Source organism: Dendrobates tinctorius, unplaced genomic scaffold (genome assembly GCF_039654945.1).
Source record: "Dendrobates tinctorius isolate UK_male_01 unplaced genomic scaffold, ASM3965494v1 ptg000171l, whole genome shotgun sequence".
Classification (NCBI taxonomy): domain Eukaryota; kingdom Metazoa; phylum Chordata; class Amphibia; order Anura; family Dendrobatidae; genus Dendrobates; species Dendrobates tinctorius.
In genome coordinates, this window is record NW_027361838.1 from 3,702,294 (window position 1) to 3,721,518 (window position 19,225).

Genomic DNA, 19,225 nt, shown 5'->3' on the forward strand with positions numbered 1-19,225 from the left:
TTTTCAATAAACTGCTTTTTGAGGAAAATATTTTACCATCCAAAGGTTCTTCCATCATGAGATAAAGCTGAGTTGTTTAACTCAGTAGAATAAAGGCTGTATATGTGTAACATTCACAATGCCATGCTCTTCCAGAGGTTTCTGTAGGATTAGTGGGCAGTTTCTCTCCTATATTATCACAGACGCTCGCTTTACTTACGCAGTTCTCAAAACTGAATTTGACTCCGCAGAGGTCCCAGCCTCCTCTTCACAGCAAAAATGTTACAACATGAACAGAGTTGAGAAAAAGACCTTAATCCTATTGTTCTACAAACCTATGAATACAGAATCAACCCCTTCAGTGCCAAGTCCAAGAAGTTAGACAATATGTTTCTGATTGTTTGGAGTGGAATAGATCTGCACAACACAAGAAGAATGTGAATCTAAGTGTGAGGAGGAGGAAGGGTAAGCAGACAAGAAAATGAAAGTGAAACTTTGAGCACAATACTGCAGCATAGCCACAGACAGACAAGTCTGGATCTGTTTGTGTGTACGATCTGAGGTTTATTACATTCTTTCCTTATAATGGCAGCAGGCCGTAAAAGAGACCCAGTTTGGGAATATTTTAATGAAGCTCCTTCGCCTATCGGTAAGGCAGGCATGCGTGCAAAATGCAAACGATGCAACAAAGAGATGCAAGGCCTGGTGGCACGAATGAGGCAACATCATGAGAAGTGCGGTGATGAAGATGACCAAAGAAACACTTCTGAACAGGCAGGATCTTCAGGTTGGTAAACATTTTTATTGAATCCTATTTCTAAAGACTGAACTGTCATGTGTGAGAAAAATTATATTTCTTATTATTACTGCATGTTACTATCATTTGGTACAGTTATGAAGAAAAACAAATATTCCTTTTGGGGCAGGGGCAGTGATGTGTTGTGTACAATAAGCAGAAATTGTATAAACAATAAAATAACAGCATTGACTTTTTTTGTTTAGGGGAATTCATGGATTCTGGAAACTATCCACCTCCAAGATCACCATCATCCTGTTCTACAGTTTCAGAGTTATCCATCCAGGATAGTGCTTCATTAGCAGCAGCAGCATCATCATCAGACACCCACAGCCACATATCACCATCACCCAAAAGGAAGAAAAAACCTTTACCTCCTGGAACCACCATAGATAGGTTTGTGATAAGAACTAGCAGATTAGAAAAAGAGTTGATTGATGAAAAAATTGCCCAGTTTATTTATGCAACAAACTCTTCTTTCCGTCTGACTGAGAACCCACATTTCATTAATATGGTTCAGTCACTGAGACAAGGATACAGTCCACCCAGCAGAGCTGATGTTGCAGGGAAACTGCTGGATCAAGTGTATGACAGAGAAATGGAGCAATGTGCAACAGCTCTGGAGGGTAAAATTGTTAACCTAAGTATTGATGGGTGGTGTAATGTCCACAATGATCCTATTGTATGTGCTTGTATAACAACAGAAGAAGGTAAAGTCTTCCTTGCACAAACAACTGATACGTCAGGAAATGCACACACAGCAGAATACTTACAAGAAGTGGCAGTAAAAGCTATAACGACATGTGAACAAAAATTCAAATGTCTAGTACGCAGTTTGGTCACTGACAATGCTGCAAACGTATCCAAGATGAGAAGAGATTTAGAAGAGCAGGGAGGGAATACAAAGCTGCTAATAACATATGGTTGCAGTGCTCATTTGCTGCACCTCTTAGCCAAAGACTTAAGTGTTCCAGAAATAAAGGCTAATGTTGTTGAAATTGCTAAATACTTCCGTAATAATCATTTTGCTGCAGCAGCTCTGAAAAGGATGGGTGGAACCAAGCTAACGCTCCAACAAGATGTTAGATGGAACTCTGTGGTGGACTGTTTTGAGCAGTATATCAAAAACTGGCCTATTCTGATGACACTTTGTGAAGAAAATCGAGATAAAATAGATGGCACTGTCACGGCCAAAATCCTCAACATTGGGCTTAAGAGAAATGTTGAACATATGCTGAGCTTCCTGAAACCCATTTCTCAAGCTTTAAACAAAATACAGAAAAATAGCTGTTTTATTGCGGATGCTGTTGAAATTTGGAAGGAACTGAGTGAACACTTAAAAACAGAACTACACATGGACAGAATTAAATTACAAGCAGTAAACAAACGAATGGGACAAGCACTGACTCCAGCTCATTTTTTGGCAAATATTGTCAATATCCAATATCAGGGTCAAAACCTAAGTGCTGAGGAAGAGAAGTTAGCTATGACATGGGTATCCAGCAATCATCCATCTTTAATGCCAACTATAATAAACTTCAGAGCTAAGGGGGAACCATTCAAGAAATATAATGTTTGCTGAAGATATTTTAAGGAAGGTCACACCAGTAAACTGGTGGAAGTCACTTAAGCGCTTGGATTTAGAGACTGTTCAAGTAATGATTTCACTTTTAACAGCAGTAGCTTCTTCTGCAGGCGTTGAAAGAATATTCTCTTCCTTTGGACTCATTCATTCTAAATTGAGAAATCGGTTGGGACCCAATAAAGCAGGAAAGCTTGTTTTTCTTTTCCAGATTATGAATAGGAACAAAGAAGAAGAAGAAGATGATGATGATGATGATGATGATGATGATGATGAAGATGACGACAAGTGAGCTACAGAGGACAGCAGGGACAGTAGTATTTAAGTTTTTCATGTGTCGGCTGGGCTGACAGTCTAAGTTTCTTAAAATATATATATATTTTGTTTAGCCAAATTAGTTAACAAACATGGATGTTTGTTTAAGCAAATAACTTATGCTGTAATGTTGTTATTGTTTCAGTTGAATAAATCTATTTAAATTGTTATTAAGGTCAGGATTATTTTTCTCCTTCCTAAGTACAACAGAACAGTGGTGTCCAAATATGAATGATTAACCCATTAAACTGGGGAGAAAAAAGTAATATAAAAAGTGATTCTAAAAATCTTCATCTACTTGCATGTTAAAGTAGCAAGAACTAGTTTAGGTAGAAACTTTGATTTAAATCACTGATTTAAATCAAGCCTTACTGACTAGTGATTTAAATCGTGATTTAAATCAGTTAGATTTAAATCAAATCCACCCTGGGACCCAGGCTGATAGGTGTAGCATCTCCAGATTTTGATAGTATAGTGCACCCTGAAACAGAAGATCTTGTTATGTTGGTAGGAGCACTGGATCTTCCAAAGCCATCAATCTCAGAGAAAACCAGATTCTCTAGGGCCAGTAGGGAACAATTCACAGTAGCCTGGCTTTCAATTTTCTTCACCACTCTCGGGATTAACCAGAGTGGTGAGAAGGCATACACAAGCTTCATATTCCAGCTCTGAGATAAAGCATCTATCCCCGTTGTACCTTGAAGATATTGACCTTCTATGTGAACGCCCCCCCCCCCCAACCACTGCAGCTTGCATCTGTAGTTATGCTTACGCATGGTTAGATGATCCAGGGTCTTCCTTTTTGGAGATTTGTTGAAACTGTCCACAAGGACAGAGACTTTTGCTTCTCCTGATAATCCCATCCTGCTGTCCAGATTGGCTGCTTTGACATCTCAGGCTGAGAGGACTTCCCGCTGTAACAGCCTTTAATGGAATTGACTCCACTGAACGCTGGATATACAAGAGGTCATTAGACACAAGAGCCTCTTTCCGGACTTTCCAGTTTGCGCAGTGGCAGAAGGAACCTTCTAGGAAGTATTGAAGCCTCCCCGACGCCTCCTGCATCACTGTCACCCTGTGCTAGATCTTGGGTTGTGAAATGAGCCTCTTCCTCTACCACCTTTAGGGTAACCCCACATGCCCGATTTCTCTTTCCCTCTACAGTCTTGCCTGGGATGAGAGCGAGTTTTCCAGAAAGTAAGGCATCTTCCTCAGTTTTTCTTCAGGAAACTTTTTTGGTATCCGAAGCTGCCTCTAGCAGTTCATCCAGGACTGACACAAAGACCAGAAGGCTTGAAAGGGGAATGGAGCATATTTTATTTTTTTGAGTGGGTATGTCCTGACCACGTTTTTAGCCATAGAGCCCATCTTGCAGCATTGCACAGCACATCGTTCCTTACCTCAAACTGAACCGATTCCGCAGAGGAGTCTGCCATGAAATGAGTTGCCATCTTCAGCAAGGATTTTAAAATCTCTTCTCTAGGGGTTTTGTTCTTTACAGTGGGTACCGAAAGTATTCAGACTCCTTTAAATTTTTCAATCTGTTTCATTGCAGCCATTTGGTAAGTTCAAAAATGTTATTTTTTTTTCCTCATTAAAGTACATTCTGCACCCCATCTTGACTGAAAAAAAATAGTAACGTAGAAATTTTTGCAGATTTATTAAAAAAAAAAAAAACCTGAAATACCACATGGTCATTAGTATTCAAACCCTTTGCTCATATTTAACTCACATGCTGTCCATTTCCTTGTGATCCTTCTTGAGATGGTTCTACTCCTTCATTGGAGTCCAGCTGTGTTTAATTATACTGATAGTACTTGATTTGTAAAGGCACACACCTGTCTATATAAAGCCCTCACTACACTAAACGATGTCCCAGAGATCCCACCAACGATTCGACACGATGGGATCACTGGGACATCGTTAGACAGCCCCAGCGATCAGGACCAGCGACGCTGGACGCTGGTTCCTAATGTAAACATCAGGTATCCAGGAGCAGTGCGACTCCTGAATACCCGACGTTTACCTTGGAAACCAGCGTGTAAGCCGGTTTCCAAGGTAAACAGCAGGTATCCAGGAGCCGCGGTTCCTGGATACCCGCTGTTTACATTAGAAACTAGCGTCGCTGATCGCGGGAGACCGGCGATGGAAAGAAGGCCCAGGCAGCTCGAGCACGATCCGCGATAACCGGTAGGGGGGCCGGGCGCTGATCCCCGTTTCACACAGCGATATCACTGGCGAGATCGCTGATGTGTCACAAAATCAGCGAGATCGCTGTGTGACGGGACCCTAAGACCTCACAGCGCATGTCAGACCAAATGAGAATCATGAGGTCAAAGGAACTGGCCAAGGAGCTCAGAGAAAGAATTGTGGCAAGGCACAGATCTGGCCAAGGTAACAAAAGAATTTCTGCAGCACTCAAGGTTCCTAAGAGCACAGTGGCCTCCATAATCCTAGAGTGGAAGAAGTTTGGGACCACCAGAAGTCTTCCTAGACCTGGCTGTCCAGCCAAACTGAGCAATAATTGGAGAAGAGCCTTGGTGAGAGAGGTAAAGAAGAACCCCAAGATCACTGTGGCTGATCTCCAGAGATGCAGTAGGGAGATGAGAGAAAGTTCCACAAAGTCAACTATCACTGCAGCCCTCCACCAGTCAAGCGAATATCCCTGTGTGGCCCATTCAAAATTTTACCATAACCAGGTTCCTCACATCATGTTCTCACATGCATATAATAGCCCTCTGTGTCTGTACTGTTATATTTAGACTGTTAACTGGTTCATGCAGCATCACAGGAAAACCCGATTCTTACAGATTCTCTGGTCTGATGAGACAAAGATAAATCTTTTTGTTGATAATTCTAAACGGTATGTGTGGAGAAAACCAGGAACTGCTCATCATATGCCTATACAATCCCTACAGTAAAACATGGTGGTGGCAGCTATTTTTCAGCTGCAGTAACAGGACAACTGGTTGCAATTGAAGAAAACATGAATGCAGATGAAAACCTCTTCCAGAGTGCTCTGGACCTCAGACTTGGCCAAAGGTTCATCTTCCAACAAGACAATTACCATAAGCACACAGTTAAAATAACAAAGGATTGGCTTCAGAACAACTCTGTGACCATTCTTGACTGGCTCACGAGAGTCCTGACCTAAACCCAATTGAGCATTTCTGGAAAGACTTGAAAATAGCTGTCCACCAACGTTCACCATCCAACCAGACGGAACTGGAGAGGATCTACAAGGAAGAATGGCAGAGGATCCCCAAATCCAGGTGTGAAAAACTTGTTGCATCATTCCCAAGACTCATGGCTGTACTAGCTCAAAGGGGTGCTTCTATTCAATACTGTGCAAAGGGTCTGAATACTTATGACTGATATTTCAGGGTTTTTGTTTTTTTTTCTATAAAATTTGCAAAAATTTCAAAAAAAAAATTTTCAGTCAAGATGGGGTGCAGAGTGTACATTAATGAGAAAAAAAATGAACTTTTTTGAATGTGCCAAAATGGCTGCAATGAAACAGTGAACATTTTTTAAAGTGGTTTGAATACTTTCCGTACCCACTGCATATGATTTTTCTAACTCCTCTACCCAGAGATTCATCGACCTGGCCACAGAAGTGGTGGCTATATGTGTCTTAATGATGGCCGAGGAGGCTTCCCAGGTTTTCTTTTTAAGGAGGTCTGATCTCTTGTCCATTGGATTCTTAAGACTAGAGGAGTCTTCGAATGGAACAGAGGTCTTCCTAGCCACACTGGCTACTGGTATGTCGATCTTTAGGATTTCTTCTCATACTCTGATCTCTTATCGATCAAAGGGAAGGCAAGATTTAAAACACCTTGGGATGACTAGCTTTTTCCTCCCCACATCTTCCCATTCCTCCAGGATCATGGCTGTGATGTGTTTATTTACCGGAAAAACTATTTCTGTGGACTTTTAGGCCGCCAAACATTTTGTCCCAAATTGTTAACTGTTCATAGGGGTCCTTAATTCTCTCAGATCCCCTGATTGCCTGTAAGAGTGCTTCTGTATTCTCTGAGGAAAATAAGTATTTCTTCCTTTCCTCAGGTAACAAGTGTAGTCTTTTCACCATCATCCAGCTCAGTGTAAGAGTAACAAGATAACGCCTCTTCCTCTGAGCTTGAGTTCATAGCCCACCTGGGTCTTTTAGGCCAGGGAGACTGAGGCAGCATAAGGGCAGAAACAGTATTCTGAATCTCTTCCCTAATTAATGCATTTGTGTCGGTTAAAGGTACTGTCACACTTAGCGATGTACCAGCGATCCCGACAAGCGATATGACGCGGTCAGGATCGCTGGTGCATCGCTAAGTGGTCGCTAGTGAGCTGCCACACAGGCAGATCTCACCAGCGACATCACTGGGGACGGGGGTCGCTACTTACCTGTCACACTAGGCGATCCTGCGTCCTCCCTCCACAGGAAGCGCCGCAGGAAGCTGACGACGAGAAGCGGTCCTGAACGTTCTCGCGCGATCAGTGATAACCAGCGGGGGAGCGGGTCGTAGGTAAGCAGCAGACACAGCGATATCACTAGCAATATCGCTATAACGTCATAAGTTATAGCGATATTGCTAGCGATATCGATTAGTGTGACAGTACCTTAAGAATGTGGATTGCTCGTCTTAAGTACCGTATATACTCTTGTATAAGCCAAGATTTTCAGCCCATTTTTTGGGGGGAAAGTATATTAGATATTCACCTGTCCCCGTTCCCATGCTGCTCACCGCTGTGTCCTGTGTCAGTGACGTTTAGCCAGCAGAGGGCGCGACGACGTGGTTAGTGCGCGCTGCGCCCTCTGCTGGCTGAACAGTCACTGACAGGACGCAGCAGACAGTGGTGTGCAGTGATCGACCTAGGACAGGTGAACATCTCAGGTACCAAGTCCAGAGCGAGGGGCGACACCAGCACCTGGCCCCCAGCGAGGAGAGGTGAGAATGGCATTTTTTTTGCAGCAGCATATGGGGGCAGAGTCTATGGGGCAGCATATTCTATGGAGCATCTTATGGGGCCATTACCTTTATCGAGCATTATATGGGGCATATTATTCTATGGAGCATCTTATGGGGCCATCATTAACGTTTGTGCAGCATTATATGGGCGTATTTTGTATGGAGCATCTAATGGGGCCATCATGAACTGTATGGAGCATTATATGGGGCTCCAGATTCAATATGGATATTCAAAAACAATTAACCTACTGATGTCTCAATTAATTTTACTTTTATTGGTATCTATTTTTATTTTTGAAATCTACCAGTAGCTGCTGCATTTTCCACCCTAAGCTTATACACGAGTCAATAAGTTTTCCCAGTTTTTGTGGCAAATTTAGGTTGGGGGTCGGCTTATACTCGGGTCGGCTTATACAAGAGTATATACGGTATATTATATGAATACAATCCTCACAGAGCTTTCTTGTAGTTCCTTGGAAAGTTAACATTACAGGCGGCACATTTATTAGCTTTTTCTAGTAGCTGAAGCCAACTGTCTTGATGCTTCCTTATCCTAAGGAAACAATATAAAACTAAAGACTATGTTCGAACAAGGGAGGTAAGGGCCACATTTTTGGGCTCTACTCACATGATCTAGGGATGATTCCATGTACTGAATGTCACAATAGCTAGAATTCTGCCCCTCCATGGTAAGATAGGACTGCTGACAATAGCCAATGACCCTGGCACTTTAAATAGTTTGTCTCACCTGGCTTCAGATCATCTGAACCATCAGATCCTTCTGAGCCCCATCTGCTGTAAATTTTGCTAAACGGTAGGGTCCTGCGGTCCAAGCTGGAATGCACACCAGGGTGGTAGAACTTCCGAACCAGAAGTACGTGTCATCCAGGTGTGCGCGACGGCCTTGTGACCGCCGGCGGTTTTGCACTATCCAGGAGCGAAGGCTGGCCACCCGAGTTCCAGCCTGCGCACGGAAGTGCACCAGAAATGTGTTCCAAGTCTGCATGCGCCTCCAGACAGCAAAAGGAAGCCCAGAGCCCTTTAGAGAGTGATACAGCCACCCCCAGGAACACACAGCTCAACCGGAATGCTGTAGGACCCCTTCATGAGGCATCAGCAAGGCTCTTTCCTTAGAGGAGGGAAGGTACGAACCACACACACACCTCCAGAGCCTCACATAGGATGTTTAGTTGTGGAGGGACAGGAAAAACACTAATGGGTGATGGTGGGGAGGGGCTATTTAACCTCTTCTGTGTCCCTGTCCCTATCAATGATAAGAAGGACTACCTCCTGGTGATGTCAGGAAAGATGTCCTGCAAAAAGTTAATTTTCTATCGGGTGCTGCACTTTCAGTATAGCAGCTGGGTACCTCCATAACGCTATTAACATGCTGATTAACTACATTATCAGACCTGCCCTTTAAGTTTAATTTTAGAGCTGTCTTAAAGGGTACCTATAGTTTTGTATCTTGTGACGTGTTCAGGATGGGTTCTCCTGTTTTACACTTTCTGATGTAATAAAATTTATCAAAGAACCATTAAATATAGTAATAATGCATATATTACATACTGGTAACAATATTACCTGAAAGAAATGGGAATTCTGTCTTCTGGCCCTTTAACTACAACCCCAGTGGCTCCACCAGAGCGCACCGCAAATACCTTCAAGAGAATAGTTATTCTAATTACATACACAATACCTATATGGTGTCCATCAAACAAAAAGCGATGTCACATATTATGGAAAAAGCTCACAATCACAAGGAAAGTATCAACAAGTCTCAGGAGCATACAGGGGTTGGACAAAATAATGGAAACACCTAACGTTTTGGCATCATACTCTTCGAACATGTTATAAACATGCAAACCGTGACATATGGTAATATTTTGTAGTTGATTATTTGTGTTATGTGATATGTGTATGTAAATTAACTGTTTGTTTTGCAGAATTGTAAGAACATTGATGAAAACCTGATACCAATGGCAGACCTCTCTGATTTTCAGAGAGGCCAAATTGTTGGTGCTCGTATGGCAGGCGCTAGTGTAACAGAAAGTTCCCGAATGCTTGGCGTGTCAAGAGGTACTGTCTCCAAAGTAATGACTGCGTTTGAAAGAGAAAGAAAAACGTCTGCAGCAAAGCACAGGTCCGGCCAAAAGTCGAAAGTTGACTGAGAGAGACCGTCGGACTCTAAAGCGAAATGTGAGAGAGGATCGCAAGACCACGGCTCCGAAAATCACTGCTGAGCTCAATGAACACCTACAGAACCCAGTTTCCACGAAAACTGTTTGTTGGGAGCTGCACAAATCTGGATTCCACGGAAGAGCTGCAATTCGAAAACCGCTGCTCTCAATGACAAATGTTTCCAAGCGTTTAGAGTAGTGTAGAAACCTCCAGAATTGGTCCTTCGAGCAGTGGAAACGGGATATTCGCAGACGAATCATCGCTTGCCCTATTTCCGACCTCCGGCCGCACGTACGTTTGGATACAGCCAAAAGAAGCATTCCATCCAGACTGCCTTCTCCCAACCGTAAAACATGGTGGAGGTTCTGTGATGATCTGGGGTGCTATTTCGTGGAGATCCGCAGGGCCAATGATATCCCTTCATGGAAGAATTAACAGCAGAGATTATTTAGGCATTTTGGGCGACCAAGTGCATCCACACTCCTCACCTTCCTGAGAAACCTCAGCCCATCTTGCCCAAACACATCGCAGAAAAAAACTACTTACAATTCCAACAACTATTGGCTCTTTATCTTCCTTCTCCTACTGATTTCAGGGGACATCTCCCCCAACCCTGGTCCACCATCCCCCAACCTCAACCCTTACCCTACCTCATATCGAAACCACAATAATCTGATTAACATTACTTGCACTCCCTCATCTCAATCTTTTAATTGTGCCCTCTGGAATCCACGGTCTGCTTGTAACAAGCTTCCTTTCCTACACAACTACTTTCTGAACAACTCTCTTAATCTGTTGGCCCTCACTGAAACCTGGATTCAGGATTCTGACACTGTCTCTCCTGCTGCCATTTCCTACGGTGGCTTACAATTCTCTCACTCCCCGAGACCCACAAACAGACCTGGTGGTGGAGTTGGCATACTCCTGTCCCCACAATGCACTTTCCAGGTCATCCCCCCAGTCCCATCACTCTTATTCCCTTCTTTTGAGGTCCACACCATCAGGCTCTTCCGTCCCCTCTCCCTCAGGGTAGCGGTCATATACCGGCCCCCAGGCTCACCCACCCTCTTCCTTGACCACTTTTCAGCCTGGCTGCCACACTTCATGTCCTCAGAACTACCAACCCTCAGCCTGGGAGACTTCAATATCCCCATTAACAGCCCTTATTCCACATCTGCATCCCAGCTTCTATCACTAACCACCTCTCTAGGCCTCTCACAGCTTTCAACCTCTGAGTCACATAAGGACGGTAACACCCTTGATCTGGTCTTCTGCCGGCTCTGTTCAATCTCCCACCTAAACAACTCACCGCTTCCACTCTCTGACCACAACATTCTCTCCTTCACGCTCACAAATCCTCGCCCACCCCAGCTCATTCCTACCTACCACACAGTCAGAAATCTACAAGCTATTAACCCTCAGACACTTTCAGATTCCCTACACTCATCTCTGTCCCCAATCTCCTCTCTTTCCTGTCCTAATCTGGCTGTTCATCACTACAATGACACTCTTAGAAGCACCCTTGACCAAGTAGCTCCCCTCACCCTCAGAACCTCCAAACACAGAGTAAAAGAGCCCTGGCTCACATCGCAAACTCAACTTCTCCAGTGATGCTCCAGGAGTGCTGAACGCCTATGGAGAAAAACCCGCACACCAGAAGACTTCATCCACTTCAAATTTATGTTAAGAACCTACAACGCTGCCCTTCACCTTGCCAAACAGACCTACTTCACCACCCTGATCTCCTCACTAGCCAACAACCCCAAGAAACTTTTTGACACTTTTCACTCCCTCCTCAGGCCAAAAGCACAAGCCCCTATCACAGACATTTGTGCTGATGACCTGGCCTCCCACTTTACAGAAAAAATAGATAATATCCGTCAAGAAATCTGCTCCCAACCACCAAGTGCTGTGACTCCCATCCCTTCCTACATCTCCCTTGGCTCACTCTCCACATTTGATCCCATAACAGAAGAAGAAGTCTCCAGACTCCTCTCTTCTTCTCGTCCGACTACATGCACTACCGACCCCATTCCCTCACATCTCCTCCAGTCTCTCTCTCCAGTCGTCACAACCCACCTAACTACAATCTTTAATCTCTCCCTCTCCTCGGGCATTTTCCCATCCTCCTTCAAACACGCCATCGTTACTCCACTACTAAAGAAACCTGCTCTCGACCCATCCTGCACAAACTACAGACCAGTCTCCAATCTCCCCTTCATCTCTAAACTTTTGGAACGCCTAGTTTACTCCCGCCTTACCGGTTACCTCTCCATTCACTCCCTTCTAGACCCTTCACAGTCCGGCTTCCGCCCCCTACATTCGACTGAAACTGCACTCATCAAAGTGACCAATGACCTTCTGACAGCAAAACGTAACGGTGACCACTCTCTGCTCATTCTTCTTGACCTATCTGCAGCTTTCGATACTGTTGACCACCATCTCCTACTCTCTAGGCTCCAGTCACTAGGCATTTAGGACACTGCACTCTCCTGGTTCTCTTCCTATCTCTCTGACCGCTCCTTCAGTGTTTTGTTCTCTGGCTCCACGTCATCTCCTCTTCCTCTTGCTGTCTGGGTACCTCAGGGCTCAGTCCTTGGCCCCCTTCTTTTCTCTCTCTACACGGCCCCAATTGGACAGACCATCAGCAGATTTGGCTTTCAGTACCATCTTTATGCTGATGACACACAACTATACACATCTTCCCCCGACCTTACCCCCGCTGTACTACAGAACGCCAGTGACTGTCTGTCCGCAGTCTCCAATATCATGTCCGCTCTCTATCTGAAACTCAACCTCTCCAAAACTGAACTTCTTCTGCTCCCGCCGTCTACTAACCTCCCTAAATCTGACATTTCCTTCTCCGTGGGTGGTACCACAATAACACCCCGGCAGCAGGTGCGCTGTCTGGGTGTTATGTTTGACACCAATCTCTCCTTTACATCCCATATACAATCCCTTGCCCGCTCTTGCCGCTTACACCTAAAGAACATCTCTAGAATCCGCCCTTTTCTCACTATGGAAACAACAAAAACCCTCACTGTTGCATTGATCCACTCTCGCCTGGATTACTGCAACGCTCTATTAATTGGCCTCCCCGTCACTCGACTATCCCCTCTCCAGTCCATACTCAATGCAGCAGCCAGGATCGTCCATCTGGGTAATCGGTACTCGGACGCGTCCGCTCTTCGCCAGTCCTTACATTGGCTGCCCATTCATTATAGGATCCAATTCAAAGTACTTGTTCTCACCCACAAAGCTCTCCACATTGCCCCTTACATCTCTTCTCTCATTTCTGTCTATCGGCCTAGCCGATCGCTGCGCTCTGCAAACGACTTTTGACTAACCTCTGCACTAATCCGTACCTCCCACTCCCGACTCCAAGACTTCTCCCGTGCTGCTCCTATCCTCTGGAATGCTCTACCCCAAGAAATCAGGACTATCCACAATTTGCATAGTTTTAGGCGCTCCCTCAAAACACACCTGTTCAGAGCGGCCTATCACATTCACTAATCAAAGTCATTCTCTGTGTAAGTGTGCGTGCGTAGCCCATTCACTATCTCCATCCATCCTTCACTCCTGCAAGATGGCTGGACCTTCATTGTAAATACACCATTGTAAATACACACCTGTACTCTGTATCTCCCTCACCTCATTGTAGATTGTACGCTCTCACGAGCAGGGTCGTCTTATTTTGCTTTAATTATTGTATTGTTAGCGTTGTTACTTATGACTTGTGTTTTGAAACTGTTAAACTGTAAAGCGCTGCGGAATGTGTTGGCGCTATATAAATAAAGATTATTATTATTATTATTATCCTATGGCTCAAGCACTGTTCCCGGAGGGGAACGCCTTCTTTCAGGATGATAATGCACCAATTCATACAGCTAGAATCGTTAAAGCATGGCACGAGGAACATTCTAATGAAGTTGAGCATCTCATCTGGCCCCCACAATTCCCAGACCTCAACATCATTGAGCATTTATGGCCGATTTTAGAGATTAAAGTTAGACGTCGATTTCCGCCGCCATCGTCGCTCAAAGAACTGGAGAGTGTTTTAACTGAAGAATGGGCTACAATTCCTCTGGAAACAATTCACACTTTGTATGAATCCATACCTCGGAGAACTGAGGCTGTAATCGCCGCAAAAGGTGGACCTACACCATATTAAACTAACTTTTGTTGATGTTTCCAGGTGTTTCCATTATTTTGTCCAACCCCTGTAGTCAGGAGTATGGGGAGTGTGACTTTTATTAGAAATGCATTTAGCAAGCCCGATAGATGTCCATTAAGGGGCAGAATGGGGAGGGAAAAAGGGGGTTTACGAAGAAAAATTAATAAGAAAATTAATCTAAGCATAATTTTTAATCTGTTTAAAGGGTTTGTGAGAAAGATTAGAGCATGTAGAGAGGGGGCAACACACACAGGGGGTACAAGGATATAGTGTGTATATGTATATAGGGAGCACAAGGAATATAAATTCAAAGAAGCTTTATTGGCAGGACTAAATACACATTACAGTGTGTATACACAGGGTACAGAATATGTGCATATATATAGAACATAGAGTACAGTATAAATAGGGTACCATATATTGTGCATTTATAGGACATACAGGGGTACAGTGTGTGTATATATATATATATATATATATATATATATATATATATATATATAATGCCGGTGTGCAATGTGTATAGGGTACAGTGTATGTGTATAGGGTACAGTGTATGTATATATAATGCAGGTGTGCAGTGTGTATAGGGTACAGTGTATGTACGGTATATATAATGCAGGTGTGCAGTGTGTATAGGGTACAGTGTATGTATATATAATGCCGGTGTGCAATGTGTATAGGGTACAGTGTATGTATATATAATGCCGGTGTGCAGTGTGTATAGGGTACAGTGTATGTATATATAATGCAGGTGTGCAGTGTGTATAGGGTACAGTGTATGTATATATAATGCAGGTGTGCAGTGTGTATAGGGTTCCTGTGTATGTATATATAATGCAGGTGTGCAGTGTGTATAGGGTACAGTGTATGTATATATAATGCAGGTGTGCAGTGTGTATAGGGTACAGTGTATGTATATATAATGCCGGTGTGCAGTGTGTATAGGGTACAGTGTATGTATATATAATGCCGGTGTGCAATGTGTATAGGGTACAGTGTATGTATATATATAATGCCGGTGTGCAGTGTGTATAGGGTACAGTGTATGTATATATAATGCCGGTGTGCAATGTGTATAGGGTACAGTGTATGTATATATAATGCCGGTGTGTAGTGTGTATAGGGTTCCTGTGTATGTATATATAATGCCGGTGTGCAATGTGTATAGGGTACAGTGTATGTATATATAATGCAGGTGTGCAGTGTGTATAGGGTACAGTGTATGTATATATAATGCCGGTGTGCAATGTGTATAGGGTACAGTGTATGTATATATAATGCAGGTGTGCAATGTGTATAGGGTACAGTGTATGTATATATAATGCCGGTGTGCAATGTGTATAGGGTACAGTGTATGTATATATAATGCAGGTGTGCAGTGTGTATAGGGTACAGTGTATGTATATATAATGCCGGTGTGCAATGTGTATAGGGTACAGTGTATGTATATATAATGCAGGTGTGCAATGTGTATAGGGTACAGTGTATGTATATATAATGCCGGTGTGCAATGTGTATAGGGTACAGTGTATGTATATATAATGCAGGTGTGCAGTGTGTATAGGGTACAGTGTATGTATATATAATGCAGGTGTGCAGTGTGTATAGGGTACAGTGTATGTATATATAATGCCGGTGTGCAGTGTGTATAGGGTACAGTGTATGTATATATAATGCCGGTGTGCAGTGTGTATAGGGTACAGTGTATGTATATATAATGCCGGTGTGCAGTGTGTATAGGGTACAGTGTATGTATATATAATGCAGGTGTGCAGTGTGTATAGGGTACAGTGTATGTATATATAATGCCGGTGTGCAGTGTGTATAGGGTACAGTGTATGTATATATAATGCCGGTGTGCAGTGTGTATAGGGTACAGTGTATGTATATATAATGCCGGTGTGCAATGTGTATAGGGTACAGTGTATGTATATATAATGCAGGTGTGCAATGTGTATAGGGTACAGTGTATGTATATATAATGCCGGTGTGCAATGTGTATAGGGTACAGTGTATGTATATATAATGCAGGTGTGCAGTGTGTATAGGGTACAGTGTATGTATATATAATGCAGGTGTGCAGTGTGTATAGGGTACAGTGTATGTATATATAATGCAGGTGTGCAGTGTGTATAGGGTACAGTGTATGTATATATAATGCCGGTGTGCAGTGTGTATAGGGTACAGTGTATGTATATATAATGCCGGTGTGCAGTGTGTATAGGGTACAGTGTATGTATATATAATGCCGGTGTGCAGTGTGTATAGGGTACAGTGTATGTATATATAATGCAGGTGTGCAGTGTGTATAGGGTACAGTGTATGTATATATAATGCAGGTGTGCAGTGTGTATAGGGTACAGTGTATGTATATATAATGCCGGTGTGCAGTGTGTATAGGGTACAGTGTATGTATATATAATGCCGGTGTGCAGTGTGTATAGGGTACAGTGTATGTATATATAATGCAGGTGTGCAGTGTGTATAGGGTACAGTGTATGTATATATAATGCAGGTGTGCAATGTGTATAGGGTACAGTGTATGTATATATAATGCCGGTGTGCAGTGTGTATAGGGTACAGTGTATGTATATATAATGCCGGTGTGCAGTGTGTGCCGTGTATGTGGGCACATGTATAGCCCACACAGAGATAGTGCAGTGTGAGTATGGGACGTATATTCGTATATCGCTACCTGCTTATTGGCCTCATCGAAGAACACGCTGTTGACATTTGTGGCTTTTTCAAAAAGGACCGGCCGCTCACTGAGCTCCAGGTAGAAGTCGTCGCTGTCCATAGCCGGTGATAGTCGCAGGCCCCGGGCGCAGCACTCCCAGCTCCGCCGAGCACAGCCTACAACTCACACACAAACCTCGCACTGTTTGATTTTCTGCTTCCTCCTCACCAGCCACCACAGGAGCACTCCCGGCTGGCCGGCTGACGACGGATCACGTGACGGTAGCGACTGGAACGGAGTTAATTTTTTGAGGGAAGATGTCACCGGAAGGGGCGGGGCTTCATTCAGTCCAGTGAAGACTGGAGAGCCGGAAGCTGCGATGTGTCAGAGGAGAGGACTGAGCCACAGAGGAGCTGCTGCACCAAGGAGCCCTGAGAGGAGAGGACTGAGGAGCTGCACCAAGGAGCCCTGAGGGGAGAGGACTGAGGAGCTGCACCATGGAGCCCTGAGAGGAGAGGACTGAGGAGCTGCACCATGGAGCCCTGAGAGGAGAGGACTGAGGAGCTGCACCATGGAGCCCTGAGAGGAGAGGACTGAGGAGCTGCACCATGGAGCCCTGAGAGGAGAGGACTGAGGAGCTGCACCATGGAGCCCTGAGAGGAGAGGACTGAGGAGCTGCACCATGGAGCCCTGAGAGGAGAGGACTGAGGAGCTGCACCATGGAGCCCTGTGAGGAGAGGACTGAGGAGCTGCACCATGGAGCCCTGTGAGGAGAGGACTGAGGAGCTGCACCATGGAGCCCTGAGAGGAGAGGACTGAGGAGCTGCACCATGGAGCCCTGAGAGGAGAGGACTGAGGAGCTGCACCATGGAGCCCTGAGAGGAGAGGACTGAGGAGCTGCACCATGGAGCCCTGAGAGGAGAGGACTGAGGAGCTGCACCATGGAGCCCTGAGAGGAGAGGACTGAGGAGCTGCACCATGGAGCCCTGAGAGGAGAGGACTGAGGAGCTGCACCATGGAGCCCTGAGAGGAGAGGACTGAGGAGCTGCACCATGGAGCCCTGTGAGGAGAGGACTGAGGAGCTGCACCATGGAGCCCTGTGAGGAGAGGACTGAGGAGCTGCACCATGGAGCCCTGTGAGGAGAGGACTGAGGAGCTGCACCATGGAGCCCTGTGAGGAGAGGACTGAGGAGCTGCACCATGGAGCCCTGTGAGGAGAGGACTGAGGAGCTGCACCATGGAGCCCTGTGAGGAGAGGACTGAGGAGCTGCACCATGGAGCCCTGTGAGGAGAGGACTGAGGAGCTGCACCATGGAGCCCTGTGAGGAGAGGACTGAGGAGCTGCACCATGGAGCCCTGTGAGGAGAGGACTGAGGAGCTGCACCATGGAGCCCTGTGAGGAGAGGACTGAGGAGCTGCACCATGGAGCCCTGTGAGGAGAGGACTGAGGAGCTGCACCATGGAGCCCTGTGAGGAGAGGACTGAGGAGCTGCACCATGGAGCCCTGTGAGGAGAGGACTGAGGAGCTGCACCATGGAGCCCTGTGAGGAGAGGACTGAGGAGCTGCACCATGGAGCCCTGTGAGGAGAGGACTGAGGAGCTGCACCATGGAGCCCTGTGAGGAGAGGACTGAGGAGCTGCACCATGGAGCCCTGTGAGGAGAGGACTGAGGAGCTGCACCATGGAGCCCTGTGAGGAGAGGACTGAGGAGCTGCACCATGGAGCCCTGCGAGGAGAGGACTGAGGAGCTGCACCATGGAGCCCTGCGAAGAGAGGACTGAGGAGCTGCACCATGGAGCCCTGTGAGGAGAGGACTGAGGAGCTGCACCATGGACCTTTGTACAAATGGGAATGAGGTCACAGGCCTCGGTGTCAGTGGTCTGAGGATGTATTTTGGAAAGGATTGATGTTAATTCAGTGGGGCTGTATAGAGACAGTTATGATGCTGTGTGGAGAAGGGGGGTTATCATCTATATGACCCTATCCTAGTATGTATGCCCCCCCCCCCAAGCCGCATGGTTGAGACCCCTGCTCTAGGCGCATGGAATCCATGGGATAAAACGTGCCGAAAATCCAGCTTCTCGGAAATTGCTAAATTTATTGAAAAAATAGATAAAAATGCAAAACGTGCTAAATTGCAGAGACAACATAGCAATGTGTTTCAAACTTACATGGCGCCATGTGTGTCTGAACCGCGTTGCTATGGAGTCTCTGCATTTTAGCACATTTTGCATTTTTATCTATTTTTCAATAAATTTAGCAATTTCCGACAAAGCTGGATTTTCGGCACGTTTGTAACTTGTGGCTGTGTCAGGAAGTGAGTAATGTCACTCTCAGGCTGCATGTTGGTGGGTCTGTGTGGTGGAGGGTGATCTCACTCGTGCTTTTTTATTGTTATCTCTAAGGTGGCTTAGGGTCTCGTTTCATTTAGCGACGCACCAGTGATCCCACCAACGATACGACCTGGTAGGAATCACTGGTTCGTCGCTAAATGATCACTAGTAAGCTACCAAACAGGCAGATCTCTTCAGCAACAATCCAGTGATCAAACACA

General features: G+C 45.1%; 1 protein-coding gene across 2 annotated transcripts in view; it reads right to left on the bottom strand.

Annotated features, from left to right (window-relative positions):
• The window catches only part of RMC1 (regulator of MON1-CCZ1), a 101,838-nt gene extending 84,840 nt beyond the window's left edge, over nt 1-16,998 (bottom strand). Inside the window, exons 1-2 of one of the 2 annotated variants that reach the window (XM_073550832.1) lie at nt 16,690-16,998; nt 9,221-9,297 (exon numbers count right to left, since the gene is read on the bottom strand). In XM_073550832.1, coding sequence (XP_073406933.1) covers nt 9,221-9,297; nt 16,690-16,791 — 179 coding nt within the window. In that variant the 5' untranslated portion in view covers nt 16,792-16,998. The remainder of the gene's footprint in view (nt 1-9,220; nt 9,298-16,689) is intronic. The other variant, XM_073550833.1, reaches the window with a different exon arrangement.
• Nucleotides 16,999-19,225: the final 2,227 nt, after the last annotated feature.